We start from the raw sequence: 21922 nt of genomic DNA, 5'->3' as shown, positions 1-21922 counted from the left end.
TCTACTTTCCATCTCTATGAATTTGACTACTATAGGTATCTCAAATAAATGGAATTATATTAAAAAAAAAAAAAAAATGCAGTGTCTTAAGCCCCTGCGTTTCCTCCTCTAAATGACTTATTCTTATGGGCAGATTAAACTCCTGGAGGACATATACATTATCAGTTTCTCTTAATTCATTAAATCAACAAATGCTTTGTGTTTAATTGTTTACAAAGTGCTATGCTTTGTGATGAGAGAAATAGAAACAAATAAGACCTGCTTCATGCCTTTGACCAAATAGCTATAAGAAAGGAACACAGCGTCATGCCCACTGATTATACTTGATGGGCTGGCTTTTCCATGCAGTAACAGAGAATGCTACCTCAACCTTTCTTTGAGAGCATCCTGGGCAGCCCACTCAAAGCCCACCCTGCAAAACCCACTCTCTTCTGGGTTGTTCTGGAAGGCCCAGAGGAGCCCAGGGTGACACAGCTCTGTAGCCGCTAAAGGGTCTTCCTGGAAACATTGGAGCCCCCAGAGCCCTCCTACCAAGTAACTGGCCCCAGAGCAGCAGAAACAGGACTTGCAGCATAGACTTACTTTGACATTAGAGTCCTTTTTAAAAAATTAATTAATTAATTAATTTTTGGCTGCATCAGGTCTTAGTTGCAGCACGCGGGATCTTTCGTTGCAGCGTGGCACGCAGGCTCTAGAGTGCGTGGGCTCAGTAGTTGTGGTACCGGGGCTTAGTTGCCCCGCGGCATGTGGGATCTTAGTTCCCCGACCAGGGATCGAACCTGTGTCCCATGCATTGGAAGGCGGATTCTTAACCACTGGACCACAAGGGAAGTCCTAACATTAGAGTCTTTGTTCTTCATGATACATTGGTAATCACCAGCAGTCTCTCATTTTAAAAGACACAAAGTAGAAAACATAGATTGTATTTACCAGTATTCATCTTGGTGTAACAATGAGATTTATTATTATTTATTATTAGTTAATGAGCCTTTTTTTCCTCTTAGCTTTATTAAATTTTTTACTATTAGGGAACTACTTAAAGTACTTAAGTAGGGAACTACTTAAATCTTTAATATACGTAATTACACTCAACAATATCCCCATGGTCTGAAAAAGCCAACGTCCCTGCCACTTAGCAGATTGTGAAGTAGTAGCCAGAGCAGTAGAAGGAAAACCAGGGCAGGTGAGGACAGTAAGTGTCACGGAAGCCTAAGGAAGAGGATTTCAAGGAGAGGAATAGCCAGTAGGGTTAAATGTATCAGTTGGATGGTTTAGGCTGGAATTAAGAGAAACTGCCCGCTAAAATTAGATTAAACATTTAAGAAATGTATTTTAGATAGAAGAGAGAGAGCAAGCGTAAAGGGGGGGTGGGCCTTCTCTTCCCAGTCATAGGTTCATATGCACACCCTGGACCAATGCAGTCACCAGGAGAAAGCTGTGCTCTGACTGGCCCAGAGGCTATCTTCCCTTGAAGTTGAGGTCGTCCTTCCCTGAAACACATTAGGAGAGACTAGAAACCTGAATAAAATTGGAGTTTGGCTGTAAGGGAATAATGGAGAAATAAAATCTGGGTAGACAGCCAACAATGAGTCCTACAAGTATCAAGGCAAGAGCTAAAGACATGGGTCAGATTTAGGTACATGGAAATAATTGGCGCCCTTGGAGAGAGATGCTTAGGGGTGTGATGGCACTGGCAGCTTGCAGAGGGCTGAGGGTTGAATGGAAGGTGAACCATGGATAAACTGAGTGTAGACAGCTCTTTTAAGACATTTTGCTGTGAAGAAGAGGGGAGGGGCGTGGTAGAAAGAGGAAGGTAAAGAGTTGAGTAGTGGCATTTCTTATAATAATGAGAGAGACCTGAACATCTAAAAAAGGTAATGGAAGGGATCTGACTTAGAGGGAGGTGTTGAAAATGCAAAAGGAAGAAGGAATAATCAACCTTGGGCAGTTTCTGGGATCTGGGATCCCAGTGGATGGGATCCAAAACACAGGTGGAGGGATTGGTCTTAGCCTGGAAGAGGGACAGAGGGGAGAGAGGAGGAATTGGGTGGAGATGTACACCCTTATCTTAGCTGTTGAAGTGGGCATTGCCTTTTATTCCTGAATAATTTGTGCCAAAGACACCCCCGGCTTTTACTCCATCCCTAACACCAAGTGCAATTGCAGGCTACTTTTATGTTGTTTGAATTATTAAAGTTGTATCATACTTGTATAACCTGAAAAACAATTTTTATTTTTTTGCCTAATGAACCATTGATTAGTCCCATACACCAAAACCGTCATTATAAAGAATTTTATAATATAATATTACTGAGAAGCTGGAAAAAATATTAGAATTTTAGTTTGAGGATTTCCTGGGAAGTCTAGGGCTGAAAATAATGGATTGTGCTGGGGCCCAAAGATTGGCCCTCTTTTCCCAATTCCAGTGTCCTATATTTACCCAATTAAATAAGGTCAGCATAATCATCTAGAACTGTACCCCCAAAACAGGTGTTAATGCTCTAGATCAGTAGTTCTCAACCCCAACTGCACAGTGAAATAGCCTGGAGAGCTTTTTAATAATATCGATACCTAAGGTCTACCTCCATAGATTTTATTTTATCTTATTTTTTTTTAACATCTTTATTGGAGTATAATTGCTTTACAATGGTGTGTTAGTTTCTGCTTCCTCCATAGACTTTAATTCAGTAGGCTAGGGCATTAAAAGGTCCAAAGGTTTTTTGGAACTTTAATGGGTAGAGAACCGCTACTCTAGATTTTCAAATGAAAAACAGAATAGTTTATATTATTATTATTTGGGGGGGGGGTACCAAATTACTTTATTTGAAGGAATGGTACTAAGGAAAGAACTTGTAGATGTTTTGGTACAACTTACAGAAAAGGTAAAGATAACCCACACATGCATGCACTGCCTTGATGACCAGGGAAGTCATCCCCATGGCTACAGGAAGCCAGCTTAAGGCTTAGCTCTCATTATCACTGTTTCCCAGGGTGTGCTTGTCAAAGAGATACTCTGCCATGCCAGATTCGGGGGCCCCCATCTTGCACAAGTTGGTTACCTGGTCACCCAATTCTTTAATGGATTTCACCTCCTCATTCAGGTAATGAGTCTCAATGAAGTCACAGAAATGGGGGTCATTTTTGTCAGTGGCCAGTTTGTGCAGTTCCAGTAGTGACGGATTCACACTTTTTTCCAAGTGTAGCGCACATTCCATTGCATTCAGCCCATTCTCCCAGTCATCACGGTCTGGTTTCTTGATATCCTGAAGGAAGATTCCACCACCCCGTTGGTTCTGCAGCTTCATCAGTTTCTCAGCATGTTCCCTCTCCTCACGAGACTGGTGAAGAAAGTATTTGGCAGAGTTCTTCAAAGCCACATCGTCGCGGTCAAAATAGTATGACACGGACAGGTGGACATAGGAGGCGTAGAGCTCCAGGTCGATCTGGAGGCTGATGGCGGCCTCCGAGCCCTGGTGATAGTGCTGGCGCACCTGCGAGGGGCACGCGGTCGTCCTGGCGGGCGGCCGAAGAGAGGCGGCGGCGGGGACCTTGGGGCGGTCGGAGGACGCTGTGAGGTGGTGGCGCGGGCTGGCTCGGAGCGGCCGGCCGGAGCAGGGACGAGCGCCAGGTTCCGTCCAAGCACTGTTGAAGCAGGAAACCGCGGCGACTCTCCGCGAAGACTGCGTCCAGAATCGTTTATATTATTAAGCAGTCAAAACTATGTATTAAAAATAAGTGAGTGTGTACGACTCTGAATACACTAAAAACCATTGAGTTTTATACTTGAAATGGGTAAATTGTAGAGTATGTGAATTATGTGTCAATAAAGCTTCTTTTTAAAATACCATGTGACATTCTCCATTTTGAGGGAGAAAAGGGAAAAAATTTAGTGAATTCAGTTTAATGAACATTTTAAATAGAATAGCTACTCACTATCCTCAAGTTGTCACAGACTCGTCAGGAAGCAAACAGGGAAATAAGTGTCAGGCGTGACAGTGACCGTTGTCATCTGTCCTGGGTTTCGGTGAGGTCTGTGGGGTCACCATGCAGCAGCCCCTTCATTTCTGACAGTCCTTGGGTGCGCTGTGAGCTCACCAGTGGTCCTCCTGGGTCTTCTTCCAAGGAAGCTGGAACCTAGCCCTCCTCAGGGCTTAACTCCTGCAGTCTCCCTCTGTCTCCTCCTCTCCCTCTTCTGAACCTCCATCCTCTGCCTGCATCTGTTTCTAGGGTTCCCCTCAATGCCTCACTCAGTCTTCCGCGCCCTGGCTCTCCCAAGAGTCTGTTTATTTTATTTTAACTTCAAAAAAATTTATACAATTTTAAAAGTTACTTTCCATTTACAATTATTACAAAATATTGGCTATATTCCCCATGTTGGACAGTACATCCTTGGACCCATCTTACACCCAGTAGTTTGTGCCTGCCACCCCGCGACCCCTATGTGCCCCCCCCGCACCTCGGTAACCACTAGTTTGTTCTCTGTATCTGTAAGTCTGCTTCTTTTTTTGTTATATTCACTAGTTTGTTGTATTTTTTAGATTCCACATATAAGTGATACCATACAGTTCAGTAAAGCTATTACTTAAAAAATTAATGGGTACAATAATTGAAACCTTAAAGGTGAAGTCAGAGAATTTTCCAGTGCAGCTTATTCATCATATAAGGTCTCATCAGTGAACTTTCTTTAGAATGCCTGAGCTTGGATGAGTACATGTGGGAAACTCGAGATTCCTGGTTTTATGTGGTTTTATAGGCCTTGCTCCTCTGCTGTCTCCCACCCCACCCCTGATCATCACTTTGTTCCTGATCCCTACCCCAGATTGTGGGTGGGTATTGAAGGTCTTGGGGTGAGAGGGATTAGAGAAGAGATGAGGTTGGCTGTTTTGCATATTACTTGGTAATAAATTTTTCCAGAAAACCCTGAAAGTTTATTATTTTCATTTTTAGATGAGTTTAAATTCATGATAACTAATTCTTGTGTACAGTACACACCCAACAAAGAACTTTTTATTAAACCTAACTGAAATAGTACCTCTATTAAGCCTTTTCCAATTCCCCAGAGTTTATCTGCTTCCCCCTCCTCTATTCTCCCACAGTATTTTGTCCATTTCTCTATTATAGCACTTACTTCATTCTGCTGTATCCATATTTCCTTTTCTTCCTCACTTGTCTAAACAGGAACCATCTTTTGTTCAGCTCTGTATCTCCCTGCACCTAACAGTGTCTGACACATAATAAGTCCTCAAAACCATTTTTTTTCCAGTATAGATTGGTTGTGATTACCTGTCTGTCTTCTCTGCTGCCTTATGAGAGCAGAGAATTTTTTTAAAATATGAATAATGAATTAATGAACAAACAAACCAAAAAACTAAAACATAATTCACAATTCCACTGGACAGTTAGTCTTCATGTATGTTTTCAGATTATTCTGAGTCCAGGCTCATGAAGTTGCTTCCCTTATCTTCAGCTCCGCCCACCATCAATCCATGATGTACCCGACACAAGGAGCACAAAGCACCCACTTGTGAGTGCTGACTGTTTATCTCCCTCCCTTGATTACCTCAAAAACTGTAGTTTCTTCCTCTCTTTTAAACTTCAGTATTTGATGTCCTATGATTGTCCTTGAATGCTGCTGTTGTATGTCTTTTAATATTTCTAATAACTACCCTGTCAATAAAATTAGTATATTAAATTTCTTACCATTGGGAATTGCCTGGTGGTCCAGTGGTTAGGACTCTGTGCTCCCACTGCAAGGGGCACGGGTTCAATCCCTGGTCTGGGAACTAAGATCGTGCATGACATGAGGCGCAGCCAAAAAACAAAATTTCTTACCACTTCTTATCTCTAAATTGAGGTGGATAATGGATTTATAGCCCTCCAAAAGGATTTTAGTTGAATCAAGACATCAGGATGGGGACTTCCCTGGTGGCGCAGTGGTTAAGAATCCTCCTACCAATGCAGGGGACACGGGTTCGATCCCTGGCCCGGGAAGATCCCACATGCCGCAGAACAACTAAGCCCATGTGCCACAACTGCTGAGCCTGTGTGCCACAGCTACTGAAGCCTGCGTGCCTAGAGCCCGTGCTCCGCAACAAGAGAAGCCATCGTAATGAGAAGCCCTCACACAGCAACAAAGAGTAGCCCCCGCTCGCCACAACTAGTGAAAGCCCACGCGCAGCAGCAAAGACCCAACGCAGCCCAAAATAATAAATAAATAAATAAATTTTATTTTTAAAAAAAGACATCAGGATGGTTATAATAAGCCACCTGGACCAGCTCAGAGCTTTGTTAGTGAGGCCCAGATTCTGTCCCATCAGAATAGGGCCACTTCTCATAGGTGCCTGCCCTTCACACACACACACACACACACACACACACACACACACACACATTTTTTCTCTCTCTCTCTCTCTCTCCCTCTCTCCTTCCCTCCCTCCCTCCCCCACCCACCTGCCCCCATTAAAATCAGAGTCAGAGGCTTATTTCTCTTTGGTTCATTACTCCTGAGACCCTCTGAGGGTGAGGCAATCACATTGCCTCAACTGTTTTATTACTATTCAGGGAGAAGCCATTTAACTAAGACTGTTAGGCACAACATTTTTATGGCCAGTTCATATTCTCATTCAAAATTATCTGGTATTATAAGTTTTAGACAAACTGAGTTCTAAACCTAAACCTACTCAGTATGACCTTTACTTCTCCTTTTCAAAGTTGAGGTAATCTTAAACAGTATTCTGTTTTTTTAAAGTAACACACACAGACACTGACATTTGCTTTGCTTTCCTTTCCTTTCCTTCCCTCCTGAGGGGAAACAATCCTAAGCAGAACATTTAAAAAATCTCTTATACAAAAAGCTTGTTGAGGACTAATGGCTTGCCTTTGCTGGCTGTGATGGCCAGATCTCGCTCCACTAGGGACACAGCTGCAGGTGGCAGAAATCCTTGCCTGCCTGCACTGGACCTTCTCCAGCCAGTGCTGTAAGGACTTGGGTGGACCTCATTCTTTGAGCTTTTCTTTTGTAGACTAGAACTGACCCCTCTCTTCTCATCAGACCTCAATACCCTACTAAGCTATAGCTTCAGGGATATTAATAGAATAAAATTCTCTTGAAAACTGTACCCGGGTTGCCTTGATTGGGATCCTTTTGTTCTTCTTCCAACCCCTCAGCCAGTCATTTAGGGATTATTGCATTGGATTACTTCCACAGGTAGTTAATTTTATCCATGTCCCCGCCGACCAGGTTCCTTTTCTGAAGGTAATTAATATTCAAAGTTCACTGTTCAAAACTCTCCTATTTGAGTAGTGCTGAAAAGGGACACTGCCAATATTTGTTATTCCTTTTCCTTATTTCTTGAACATGCCAGCTGCCTTGACTAATTGAGTGTTTTTCATGTCCAGCGCAAGGATACATTGGTCTGAGTATGAGGACTTGCTTGTTTGGGAGCCATTCTTCCTGTTCACAGTGACCAAGCCTCGCTCGACTCTGGTCCTTTAGGTGATTGTAAACTCAGCTCTCAGAGGACTTTGTTAATTCCCATGTCGCAGCGGGCCTTTCACTTGTAGCCTCTGTACTGACAACAAAACTGCTCAAGTGTTAGTGAAACAGGGACTTCACCAGTCTTGACAGAAGACATTTGCCAGTCTTGATGATCGGTTTTTTTGGTCCCATCAATTCAGATATATCTTTTGAATTTTATCTTTGATAGGACTGACAGTGTGACTTCTCAAATACCAACCAATCCATGTTACTGCCCCTGAAAGGCACCTCTGCTGTTTCTCCTTTGGTTGTTCCTCCTTCTTGCCCACTTGAAACCTTCTTCTTACTCCTCACTACCTATCAAGTGTGACCGTTTTTTAGGGCCTTTCTCAAGTCCCATCTCCAGGAAACCTTTCCTTGACTTTGGCCTTATTCAGTTTGGTGTTCAGTCATGTTCTATACAATCTACCTTAAGCAGTTAGGGATTTCATGTCTATGCCTATCGTTTGTGAGGTGTTGAGAGCAGGGACCATACCTCTTACTTCTCCAGCCTACTGTCAGCACAAGTATTCACTTGGTACTCACTGAATTGAACTGAATCAGATCAGATGTCAAAGAAAGTTATGGAAATTCTTCCTCATTTCAATCAAGATGTTGACTTGAGTGACCAAGACAAAACTCACTTCAGGATGTTCCAAATAGGTTAGGTATCACACATTCTCAAGAAGATTCTTTTCCCTTTTTAGAAGTCAGGAGAAGCCTTTATCACTTTCTAACTGAAGTAGTAACTTTATTAATGATGTTTTTTCTTGTCTTCAATAGGCTGCACATTAAATGGCCAAGAGGTAAGACTCACTGTCCACTATGAAAGTGGGTTCACTATCTCTAGGGAAAATGGAGGTTCCAGCAGCATATTGTACCGCTACCCCTTCGAAAGGCTGAAAATGTCTGCTGATGATGGCATCAGAAATCTGTATCTGGATTTTGGTGGTCCTGAGGGAGAACTGGTAAGCGTGTTTCTGAAAAACATGTTTATTCTAATAGGTATTCTCTTTCGTCCTTATTGCTTCTTACCTCTTCTATAGAAAATTATGGGCTTACAGACTGATATTCCATTTGGAGCCAGGAAATTCTTCTTCAGTTTTCAAAGATGCATGGGTTTGGTTTTGGGGTTTCATTGTTTTTTTTCTTTTTCCCACATTAGGAAATCATTCCCTTTTTTAAAAGTTTTGTTTGAATTTTAGAAAGAAAAGATAGATAGCCATTTTAAGAAACAGGCTAAGACAGGGTAAGAGAGTGGCATGGACATATATACACTACCAAATGTAAAATAGATAACTAGTGGGAAGCAGCCGCATAGCACAGGGAGATCAGCTTGGTGCTTTGTGACCACCTAGAGGGGTGGGATGGGGAGGGTGGGAGGGAGGGAGATGCAAGAGGGAAGAGAAATGGGAACATATTGTATATGTATAACTGATTCACTTTGTTATAAAGCAGAAGCTAACACACTATTGTAAGGCAATTATACTTCAATAAAGATGTTTAAAAAAAAAAAAGAAACAGGCTTTTAACAAATATAAGATACAAAATACTAAACCTGGCAAACTTTAATAAATGAATTCTATCCATTGATATTATCAGTAATTTGTTGGGATAAGAGTTAAAAGTAATAAAGCAACAGTTGCTACAGAAATTCTGCTGATCAGAAAAAAAAGATATGGAGATATGTACATACAGCCATCATCTTTTTTGACTTCCTTGTCCTTTAAAGGAAATATCGACAGGAATTCATGAGTCCCCTTGAAGAACTAGAAAAGTGTGTCAAGTGTACTTCAGAAATCAGAAATCATGATAAAGAAGTCAAAGTCATGCCTTTTCTCTCTTATCAGTATTGAGCCAGTAGTTCAAGTCTTGTCTTATATGTGAAATCTTATGTCCATTGACACAGTCACGATAGGTGTAAATTTGGAAAACAGAATCTTGAAATTTTAGAACTGAAACAGATCTTAGGGATAATGAAGTTCAAACTCCAAATGAGAAAACTGTGGCTAGAAATCTTATTTTAAATGATGAACCTTTAGGAAACTATGGACAGCCATGGACTTCAAAAGCCTGTTCATCTGGTGTCAGCTGTCCAAATTAGAGACCTGTGCTTAGAAAGGTATAACTAGCCCTCCCAACTAGCTTCAAGGGTTGTCATTCCCACCACAAACCGATAAGGGGTATCAAAAATCATACACATAGAGAGCCTCCCATCAAGCCTCTTAGATAGCCTCAACCACCAGAGGGCAGACAGCAGAAGCAAAAAAAACTACAATCCTGCAGCCTGTGGACCAAAAACCACAGTTACAGAAAGATAGACAAGATGAAAAGGCAGAGGGCTATGTACCAGATGAAGGAACAAGAAAAAACCCCAGAAAAATAACTAAATGAAGTGGAGATAGGCAACCTTCCAGAAAAAGAATTCAGAATAATGATAGTGAAGATGATCCGGGACCTCGGAATAAGAATGGAGGCAAAGATTGAGAAGATGCAAGAAATGATTAACAAAGACCTAGAAGAATTAAAGAACAAACAAACAGAGATAACCAATACAATAACTGAAATGAAAACTACACTAGAAGGAATCAATAGCAGAATAACTGAGGCAGAAGAACGGATAAGTGACCTGGAAGACAGAATGGTGGAATTCACTGCTGCGGAACAGAATAAAGAAAAAAGAATGAAAAGAAATGAAGACAGCCTAAGAGACCTCTGGGACAACATTAAACGCAACAACATTTGCATTATAGGGGTCCCAGAAGGAGAAGAGAGAGAGAAAGGACCAGAGAAAATATTTGAAAAGATTATAGTCGAAAACTTCCCTAACATGGGAAAGGAAATAGCCACCCAAGTCCAGGAAGCGCAGAGGATAAACCCAAGGAGAAACACGCCGAGACACATAGTAATCAAAGTGGCAAAAATTAAAGACAAAGAAAAATTACTGAAAGCAGCAAGGGAAAAACGACAAATAACATACAAGGGAACTCCCATAAGGTTAACAGCTGATTTCTCAGCAGAAACTCTACAAGCCAGAAGGGAGTGGCATGATATACTTAAAGTGATGAAAGGGAAGAACCTACAACCAAGATTACTCTACCCGGCAAGGATCTCCTTTAGATTTGATGGAGCAAGTAAAAGCTACGAGAATTCAGCACCACCAAACCAGCTCTACAACAAATGCTAAAGGAACTTCTCTAAGTGGGAAACACAAGAGAAGAAAAGGACCTACAAAAACAAACCCAAAACAATTAAGAAAATGGTCATAGGAACATACATATCGATAATTACCTTAAACGTGAATGGATTAAATGCCCCAACCAAAAGACATAGACTGGCTGAATGGATACAAAAACAAGACCCATATATATGCTGTCTACAAGAGACCCACTTTAGACCTAGGGACACATACAGACTGAAAGTGAGGGGATGGAAAAAGATATTCCATGCAAATGGAAATCAAAAGAAAGCTGGAGTAGCTATACTCATATCAGATATAATAGACTTTAAAATAAAGAATGTTACAGGAGACAAGGAAGGACACTACATAATGATCAAGGGATGAATCCAAGAGAAGATATAACAATTATAAATATATATGCACCCAACACAGGAGCACCTCAATACATAAGGCAACTGCTAACAGCTATAAAAGAGGAAATCGACAGTAACACAATAATAGTGGGGGACTTTAACACCTCACTTACACCAATGGACAGATCATCCAAAATGAAAATAAATAAGGAAACAGAAGCTTTAAATGACACAATAGACCAGTTAGATTTAATTGATATATATAGGACATTCCATCCAAAAACAGCAGATTACATGTTCTTCTCAAGTGCGCACGGAACATTCTCCAGGATAGATCACATCTTGGGTCACAAATCAAGCCTCAGTAAATTTAAGAAGATTGAAATCATATCAAGCATCTTTTCTGACCACAACGCTATGAGATTAGAAATGAATTACAGGGAAAAAAAACGTAAAAAAGACAAACACATGGAGGCTAAACAATACGTTACTAAATAACCAAGAGATCACTGAAGAAATCAAAGAGGAAATCAAAAAATACCTAGAGACAAATGACAATGAAAACACGACGACCCAAAACCTATGGGATGCAGCAAAAGCAGTTCTAAGAGGGAAGTTTATAGCGATACAAGCCTATCTCAAGAAACAAGAAAAATCTCAAGTAAACAATCTAACCTTACACCTAAAGAAACTAGAGAAAGAAGAACAAACAAAACCCAAAGTTAGCAGAAGGAAAGAAATCATAAAGATCAGAGCAGAAATAAATGAAATAGAAACAAAAAAAAACAATAGCGAAAAAAAAAAATCATACACATAGATGGTCACACTTCAGCTGAATTCACTGTGATTCCCCCTGGGAAATATACTTACAGTCAGTGGTTTCCATATAGGATATTCCTCTTTCCTTTACATCTTCCTGCGTGGCATGGTGGAATCTAATACACCACCAACAGTGTCCTAATTGTGGATGTGAAATTTCACACTGGTGTTTAATTATGACATAGAATAACCTTACTTCAGAGTACACTTCCATTTGCGGCTCCAAGTTCCCAAGAGTTGCCATAAATCTGGCACATCCATTATCCAAGTTCTTTTTTTTTTTTTTTTTTTTTAATTTTATTTATTTATTTATTTATTTATTTATTTTTGGCTGTGCTGGGTCTTCGGTTCGTGCGAGGGCTTTCTCTAGTTGCGGCAAGTGGGGGCCACTCTTCATCGCGGTGCGGGGACCGCTCTTCATCGCGGTGCGCGGGCCTTTCACTATCGCGGCCCCTCCCGTTGCGGGGCACAGGCTCCAGACGCGCAGGCTCAGCAGCTGTGGCTCACGGGCCCAGCTGCTCCGTGGCATGTGGGATCTTCCCAGACCAGGGCTCGAACCCGTGTCTCCTGCATTAGCAGGCAGATTCTCAACCACTGCGCCACCAGGGAAGCCCCAAGTTCTTTTTAAAAAGTAGAACATCGTGTCCAAATCTGTTTATTTTGCACGTTTGTTTATTAAAGCATCTGTATATAGCAGTGATAATTAATGTCCTTTCTCCACAGACCATGGACCTGCACTCCTGTCCGAAGCCGATAGTATTTGTGTTGCACACGTTCTTGTCGGCCAAAGTCACTCGCATGGGACTGCTTGTATGAGCAGCAAAAAAATCAGTAAAGAGCCTTGAATGTCACAAGAAGTATTTCCACCTCAAAAAAAAAAAAAAAAAGAAAAGCACAAAAAGAAAGCTCTTTGCTCTCTCCTCCAGCACAGTGCCTTGACAAGGACCTGCAAATCACTGCTGAACTGTAACCATGTTTAAGGAAGAGCTTGCCTTTTTCAAGCTACCTTGCCAGAAATTCTAGGACTCTAGTAAGCTCCAAAATAAGGCTGTTGATTTATTGTCTAGTTTCCTAATGTGGTTTCTAAGTAATTAGGTTTATTTCCCTTGATAAGAAGGGTGGCTCATTCTTTTTCTTTTTGGACATAATCAAACATCTAAGAGTTTCTTTTTTTTTCTTTTTCTTCTTCTTCCAATAGAATTTGTTTCAGGCTTAGCCTTGATCTTTTGCTAAGGACAACTGTCTCTTACCAGGTGCTAGTTTGCAGCAGCCCGTGCTTCTTGGTCACTCCATATAGTTTATACATTTTGTTGGATTTTACTGTCCTCACTTACTCCTTCTACCCTAGGAAGTCCTTGAATTGCATCACCAAAGGGTTCTTCATCTGTCATGGCTCTCCCTGCATCCCACCCTGGCCATCACTTCCCACTGCATCACAAGCTTTGCCACTCATAAGTGCTAAATTTAAGACTTAGAACTTGCAAGATTTGATTTACCTTGCCTTCCACTCCCTTTCTAGTAGTGACCAACTTGAAAAACAAGTTGGAAACCACTGCTTTGAAAGAAAAGTTTTGCTTGTTTTAGGATTTTCTGATTTTATCTTTGGTAGGAGCCAGGGGATAAGATTTATTTTAAAAGAAAATCCTCATTTTAGCCTAAGCCATTTTTTATTGCTTACCAAATGTGCCTTTGGTTAGGGTTAGTGGAGCTTTATTAGTTTGAATGACTGGATATCACTGCCATTCCAGGGAGATCATCTATCTAATTTTGAACAATAATTTTTGAGGTGGGTTTCCTTAGTATGGTATCTTTTTTAGTTGGCAGATCTCTTTAAGGAAGACAAATCCTGGAGAGCCAGCTTGTTTAAAGAGTGCACTTTGTCAGTGAAGCCAGCTCGCTTTTTAGCACAAACATCATGTCGCATTGCTTTGAGCTGTGGGAGCCCATGCAGGATCCTGGCCCTGGCCCTCTCCCTCTGTGGCAGCAGAGTGGCATCCGTCAGCAACTCTAATTCAGTGCTGGCTCAGTGATGCATCCTACAGTGGGCAGGGTGATGAGACCATGGAACAGCTACCTGGGCTTTGCTAAGCATTGCCAGATATCATCATTAGGACATAGCAGCAGTAAGATTGCTGATTCAGTGGTACTGGAGAACTCAGCTTCTTTTTCCTAATTATGAAGGAGTATATATCTGAAAACATTTAAAATAGTATAATAGCTATATAAAATGTCAAGTTTATCACAGTCCCCAGATCTGAAAGAAAAGGCAACACTGACTTTGATGTTCTCTCTGCTCTCTGAAGAAAGTTCTAGGAATAGTTCTTATTTACTAGAGTTATCAGGAATGCCATAAGAGGACGTTAGCACTATGGAGGGTGGAGAAGGGTAGCAGTCCAAAGATGAAAAAGAAAAAAAAAACAAAAAACCCCACAAATGTACTATTTGCAAAGCAAGAGCTATTTGGTTTGAGTACAGACTGACCTATAGGTGGGACATATAAAAGAGCAGACTCATGAGCAGAGAGAGTTCTAGGTGGACATTGTAACCTCATTGTCTTCCCTCTGCCCCATAAATGAGTTCTTCCCCCAGCTCCAGTCCCCAAAGTCTGATCTACTTAAAACTGGAAATTGAAATCTAGACTAGAATATATCTTTTAAGAGCTTTTTTATGATTTGAAAATTCATAAATCTAAGTTTGGTTCCATCTGGGATACATTTGCAAATCAGAGAAGAAAGAAAATATCTTGAAGATCCAGCTGTGATTTCTGGAAGCAGAATCTCAACACACAATACCCTCAGATAAGGGAACTTAGACACTTTTGGCAGTGAGAGTATTATTAATCTGAGAAGTCGAACAATGCAGTCACAGACTTTTGCAGCAAAGCCATTTGGTGAGGTTTTCTGTGTTAGTATGAAAGGCTAAGCCACTGAGAATATTTTCTGGGAGGACTTCTGAGCCACGGTGCTCATTCCTTATATGAAAAAGATCTGTTAAAAGGTATGATTAAAATGTGGGCAGGAGAGGTAAGCATTGTGTGCATTTCGGCTCATTTTGCTCAAGCTTTAGCTGTCATAGCACCAAGATCCATAGGTTTCTAGTATCTTTTGAGTCTTGATGTGAAATGAAAGTGTATGGAGGGTTTCCTTTGACCACTAGCGCCCCAAGAGCAAGAGCCCTTCAGCTGCTTGTTTAACATACTTCAGCAGCTCTCCAATCATGGGTGACCAGGTTGTTCTTTAATTAAGTGTGTTTGTGGAATTTTCAAACCACAAATGTGCTTTTTATGAATGGGACAGCCTTGATAAATAGGTATTTTGTATTAAGACGCCAAAATGTGGCAAATTATTTTCAAGTGATAACTGAAGAGGGGCATTTTTGATATTTCACATCTTTTATAGAACAGCTGACTTTTCATTTCTTTTTCATTTTGAAATAGGAAAATTGTTGAGAATGTGGTGGGCTTCCGTGTGTAGAGTGGAAAGGAGCTGCAGAGTAGTGCCTCCTCATTCCGATGGACACTCCTTGTGCCCTCGGGACCCGGGGCTTAGACGTCTTCTCCACATTCCACACAGATGCCTACGAGCAGCCAATTGGTGTGTGAAAATTCTTCCTCCTCATTCTCTAAAACGTCTCCGCTCCCTCTCCCCACCAAAAAAAAAAAAAAAAAAGGAAAGGAAGAAAAGGCTCAATTATACTTTTTCTGGAAAAGGTGAGTCCTTTCCTGAAGTCTTCAAACAAATCTTACCTGGAAATTAGTATCTAATATTTTATATGAAGAAATACTTTAATGTATGTTTATACAGTATTTATTAGGTAGTTGTAACTATAAACTCAGCTACCTAGTAGAGTTTCAGATTAAATATTGGGACATGTACAGGAATCAAAAATATTACTTTAAATGTCATTCACCTATTTTAAAGCCATGTTTTAGCACTTCTTAGGCTAGCTAAAGTCTGATAGTGCTTGTTTTTATCATCTGTGCTCTCACAAAGTTTGTTATTGAAAATTATTGCATGCAGGAGGGATCAAATTATTTATTTCTTATATTTTTATAAGTGGAAAAATCTCTCTAACCAACAAATGATTAAAGGTGTTACTGATTATTTTCTTAATTTATCCTCCTAACAGAATGGTAACAAAGCTTTTTTCAGCCGATTAAATGCACTTAGCTAATAAACCAAAATTTACTCTTTAAAAAAAATTTAAACTGTGTGGAATCTGGACAAGACTATGTTTCTCCTAGAAAAAACACATTTCATTGTAAATGGTTTTGATGGACAAAAGTGTGTCCACTTTTGAGAAAAGGTTATATTGGATTTTTTAAATTTTGAGACAACCTCCAGGTCTCCTTGTTTAATTTATATCCATATTTTTAATTCAAATTATCTTGTAAGCTGCTATGCAAAATCTGTTAAAAGCCCTACTTACTCAAAGAGTTAAACATTTTTGAAGCTTTCAGGGAAGACCTGTAGACTTAAGCACTTTCTCTGCTTTTTTTGTATCTTAGACACTTATGCTGAATTATGTTCTTATTATTTTCACTGGTTATAAGCTATTGATTGTACATAATATTTAAACCATCCAAATATCCAGCATACATTTCCATGTCGCTGCCATCCACTGTTGACGCCATGAATGAAATGGCTGGTTAGAAAGCCAAAGGTCATTTTTTTTCAATATCCAGTGAAGTAAAATGCCGGATCTCTTTGGTCTCAAAGCATGTTGAGATCTGCATATCTGCGTAAGGAAAAGAGACTTCTTTGGGATTCTGCTTAAACTTTAAGTTGAATTTGATTATAGTCATATTCATTTGTTTTATATATCTCTATCAGGTATATTACGTGCCAGGTGGTATTATATCCTACCTTGAGATTGGAAATCTCTTTCATTTAAATTTGAATTCTTATTGTGGCTTTTTTTTTTTTTTCTCCATTAGATCAAAGTAGAGGAATCTGACATCTGCTACCATTCTCTCTGTGTCCCTATTTTAATTTTTTGGTAATCTAGAATTATTTTGTTATACATACTGTCTTTAAAAACTGACAGCAGCAGTCCCCCAACACCTGCCCACCTTTTTAAGCTATATATTTCACTGTGCTGGGCATAGAGACAATAAATGTGTGATGACAGACAATTCTAAAATAATTATGCTGTATATCAGGATTACGTGTTTTTGAGCAATATAGCTATTCCTATGGTATAAGGATATTCAGTGAAATTTATTTTACACTAGTAATAGACTACTTAAGTGGTTGATTTGAAACCCTTTCTCTAAAGCACACACATACACACATCTAGCAGATCAGTGATAATTTCAAGTTAAAGTAAGGTACAATTAATAGACACATAGAACACATCTGTCTCTTTTTGACACTAGTTAAACTGCCAACTGGAAGAATGGTTGTTATGTATTAACTTGAAAAATATTTTAACAAGATTTCTTCTTTTATAAACTTGATAAACGTGAGCTTAATTTCTTGTCACCTCTATTCTTCCTTTCCATTTTAGGTGACTGAACCAAAGCATATTCTGGTTTTAAAAGTGAATCTACATTTGATGTAATGCATAAATATGCCGTTTGTAAATGATTGCTTGCTCTCCAATGAACATTTGATTGTAGTCAACAAAAATCTACCAAATGAACTGTAATCCTTGAATTGCCACAAAATACATTGGTTGAAACTAAAAGGATATAACAGAGAAATGACACTTCATTTTATTGTAAGATTAGGTATTCTGGTAGATTTCTAACTTCTGAGTCCTATAAGTACTTTACTCAGTTTTGTAATAATCTTACCTCCCTGCCATTGACACAAATGCAAAAGTTTTTGAGTCCCTCTTTATCCTAGTCACATGTACACCTTTGGAACTTGATTATCACCTCTTCCAAAGTGATAGAAGTCTCTTATGAATAGACAAAAGGTTCTTTGGGACCCTAGAGAAATTTTTGAAACCGCAAACCTAGTTAATGATATATTAATTCATGGATTCTTTCATCTAATAAGCATTTATTAATGTACAGTTCTTCACAGGCACTCTGAAAGGTTCAAAAGAAAGTTCCTGCCCTCAGGTAGCACATAATCCATTACTTCTCAATCACACCATGCCATCTATTTATCAGTCAGAGGTTAAGTAATTAACCACCTCATATTCTTACCAAAGCATATCTGCAGTTCTGCTTATCTGGCAAACTGGAAAATGTTTAAAAAGATGCTCAGTCTTTGGTCCATGCCAGCATGAAAGAACTCCAAGCACATTTTAGTAGGTTGGTCTTTTCATCATGCATCATTTTTTAATTCATAATCAGGCTTTAGTTTGAGAAGGAGACTAGTGTAGAATATCCTTAGTAAGATAAATTACAACAACAACGACAAAAAGTTAGCTCTATTGCCCAAAGTGGATCAATGAGAAAGTCTTTTTAAAGAAAAGTTTCTTTTCACTATAAACAGAAAAGATAAATGTATATTTCATCTACCCACTTTATAGATTGTGCTGACCCAGTCATTTTCACATTTACAGCCTTTAAGCATCTCATTTGCTGAAAGTCCTTACATGTGGTAGATGGACTGTTGCTCCATCTGAGAGATCAAAATAATGAAGATATTTAAAACTTAGCAAATTTCCACTTATTCTAGAACACTCGGACATTCAAACTCAGTAGAAAGGGCACCTTAAAAAAATAAGAGCAGTTGTGTGAATTTTTCCATATTTTCCTTCAGTAACAGTCCCTTTCTATCCAGCTTGCCTTCCATCTATCACTAGAGGCAGCCTTTCAGGCAACATCCTTTGTCATGCCCGGAAAGGCCCTGAGAGGTCAGTGATAGGAATGGCATAGGGAACACAGTCTCATGGGCTCCTTTCCCTTGGTTTTCAGCATCCTGGAGTTGTGCACACAAATTAGGTCATGCCTTCAATGTCTTGGTCTTTACTTTAAACCTACCCTTTGACAATCAGGTGCTAATGATTGTATACTATTGGAACCAGCACATAAGTATTGTCATGTTAAGTGTCTGTTCCTCCTAGGTTGGAAGAAGTGCTTTCCTTCTATCTCAGTCCTGTTCAGGTGGGTGTCAGTTACATTTTTTCACCTCTGTTTTGTGAATTAACAGAATTTTGAGGAGGAGAAATGATTTAAACTAAGTTTTGGGTTTGGCACAATCATCAATCTTGATGATACTCTTCACACCTTAAAGCAAATCTGCCCTATCATAAGAACCAATTTCTGATTGTTTTTCTCTAGTTAGGACTCCAGTGTTATGTTTACAGTCTGTTGGGTGGATTCAGCGTGATAAGACCTGGGTGCCCAGAGAATCTGTTTCCCTTGTGGTACCAGACCCAAGGTCCTTTAGAAAATAATGTGGCAAACCACTACCTATAAAGGCCTGTTTTGGCTAATCTGTGCAAACTTTGATTATACCCTCTTGTATGTATTCTGTCCTACGCAACTCTCATTTTTTTAAGTATTAAGACTTAGAAAGCTAGGATGACACTTCTACAAAGAATTAGAAGTATGTGATATTCTAGTGTTTTCCTTCCTTTTGGAACCCTGTATTTAAACAAGACTTCTTTTTTAAGTGTTGTTTAAAATTTAGGTCTCAAGTCTTCTGGCATCACCAGACTACCAAATCAAAACCCATGGCATAAAACAGGGCAGTATTTGTGTTCGTAATAATAAAAAAGCTTTATGTGTACTCTGTAAGTATAATGCATAGACAACACTTTCCCTTGAGTTGCACATCAACATAGAGCATTGTACATTACAATGAAATTTGCAACTTAAGGGTATTATATATATAAATACATATATACCTTTGTAACCTTTATACTGTAAATAAAAGAACTGCTTTTAGACTTGTATTTTTTTTTCATTTTTTAATGTTAAAATAGTTTGAAACTTACAGGAAAGGTTTAAGAACAGTACAAAGAACTCCTACATCCCTGTCACCCAAATATCCCAATTGTTAACATTTTACATTTGTTCCATTACCCTCTCTTGTCTTTTTCTGCCATGATGCTCATCACCCTTAAATCCTCTAGTGTGTACTTTACGAACACAAGGACACTCTCCTGTATTGCCACCCTACAGCCCTCCCAATCAGGAAGTCAACTTTGGTACAACACTATCACCCATCCACAGACTCCATTTAAGTGCTGCCAATCGTCCCAACAATGTCTCCTTTTCCTTTCTGGCACAGGATCCTATCCAGCATCACATGTGTTTGGTTGTCACATCTTAGCCTCTTCTGGTGCCATTTTTAAACAGATTTAGTACAACTCCAAACTCTTAAAAACTTAGTTTCGGTGCAATTCTACCACTGACCATCTGTGTGATGGGAGCTTAATCACTGGATCAATCTGAGCTTTATCAAACTTTGAGTCACACAGAGGAGGGGCAAGTGAGCAGTGGTTTCTCAAGAATCATGTTGGGAGATCAGTGCTCCATTTATTTCGGTATCAGTCACTTTGTGTGACATCTCAGCAGAATTTTGCCCTGGCCCTACCTCTCCACAATGTTACTCACCTGAACCTTGTTTTTTATAAATTTATTTATTTTATTTATTTATTTTTGGCTGCATTGGGTCTTCGTTGCTGCACGCGGGCTTTCTCTAGTTGCAGCGAGCGGGGGCTACTCTTTGTTGCGGTGCATGGGCTCCTCATTGCGGTGGCTTCTCTTGTTGCGGAGCACGGGCTCCAGGCACGTGGGCTTCAGTAGTTGTGGCTCGCGGGTTCTAGAGCGCAGGCTCAGTAGTTGTGGCGCGCGGGCTTAGTTGCTCCATGGCATGTGGGATCTTCCCGGACCAGGGCTCAAACCCATGTCGCCTGCATTGGCAGGCAGATTCTTAACCACTGTGCCACCAGGGAAGCCCTGAGCCTTGTTTTTATTCCTCCTCCTCCACACTGTTCATGCCCCCAACCAAGAAGCTCCTTAACAAATTGCTCAGAACCTACTCCTTGGCATGAGCCCTAGAATGCTGGAGTTTGTATAGTCTGATTTTATGAGGTTGTATTGGCTAAGGAGATTTGATTCACTGGTCCAAGCTTGGGTTTACAACAAGTGCCACATTCTCAGCATCAACAGAACCCAATATAGAAAAGTGCTGTGCAAGAAAGAACAAATGGGCAGCCACTATGGAGAACAGTGTGGAGTTTCCTTAAAAAACTTATAGATAAATTTACCATAAGATCCAGCAATTCCACTCCTGGGCACATATCCAGAAAAGATGAAAACTCTAATTCAAAAAGATACACGCACCCCAATGTTCATAGCAGCACTATTTACAATAGCCAAGACATGGAAGCAACCTAAATGTCCATCGACAGAGGAATGGATAAAGATGTGGTACATATATACAACAGAATATTACTCAGCCATAAGAAAGAATGACATAATGCCATTTGCAGTAAAATGGATGGACTTAGAGATTATCATACTAAGCGAAGTCAGAAAGAGAAAGACAGATATGATACCACTTATATGTGGAATCTAAAAAAATGATACTAATGAACGTATTTACAAAAAAGAAATAGAGTCACAGACATAGAAAACAAACTTACGGTTACCAAAGGGGAAGGGGGGGCAATAAATTAGGAGTTTTGGATTAATAGATATGTACTAGTATATATAAAATAGATAAACAACAAAGACCTACTGCGTAGCACAGGGAACTATATTCAATATCTTGTAATAACCTATAATGGAAAAGAATCTGGAAAAAAAATATATATATATATATCTGAATCACTTTGCTGTACACCTGAAACTATCACAACATTGTAAATCAACTACTTAAATTAAAAATAAAAATAAAAAGAGCAAATGGAATTGGACATTTGCAAGTCAATGACTTTCTACCTAAAATGTGGGAGCTGAGAATCTGATTTCTGCTCTAGTGAAAAAGTTAGAACATGAAGTTATTGATCTGATTCAGAATCAAGCCTAAACGTGCTCCATGTGCCAGCCCACAAATAACTTAGATTTAGTGCCTTTATTCCCCCTTTCCCTCCTCCATTCACACCTCCATCCCCAGCAATGGCAACACCACTGCAGAACTG

General features: G+C 39.7%; 1 protein-coding gene and 1 pseudogene across 2 annotated transcripts in view; one reads left to right on the top strand and one right to left on the bottom strand.

The window, feature by feature from the left end:
- Positions 1-19742, top strand: part of SNTB2 (syntrophin beta 2) — a 110162-nt gene extending 90420 nt beyond the window's left edge. Inside the window, exons 7-8 of one of the 2 annotated variants that reach the window (XM_057533880.1) lie at positions 8300-8484; positions 12593-19742. In XM_057533880.1, the coding sequence (XP_057389863.1) occupies positions 8300-8484; positions 12593-12685 (278 nt within the window). In that variant the 3' untranslated portion in view covers positions 12686-19742. The remainder of the gene's footprint in view (positions 1-8299; positions 8485-12592) is intronic. The other variant, XM_057533882.1, reaches the window with a different exon arrangement.
- LOC114235963 (ferritin heavy chain-like) lies at positions 2964-5133 on the bottom strand (annotated as a pseudogene).
- Positions 19743-21922: the final 2180 nt, after the last annotated feature.

This window comes from Balaenoptera acutorostrata, chromosome 19 (assembly GCF_949987535.1).
Source record: "Balaenoptera acutorostrata chromosome 19, mBalAcu1.1, whole genome shotgun sequence".
Classification (NCBI taxonomy): Eukaryota; Metazoa; Chordata; class Mammalia; order Artiodactyla; family Balaenopteridae; genus Balaenoptera; species Balaenoptera acutorostrata.
Note: the sequence above shows the minus strand (reverse complement) of the source record. Positions and strands in the feature narration are given on the sequence as shown.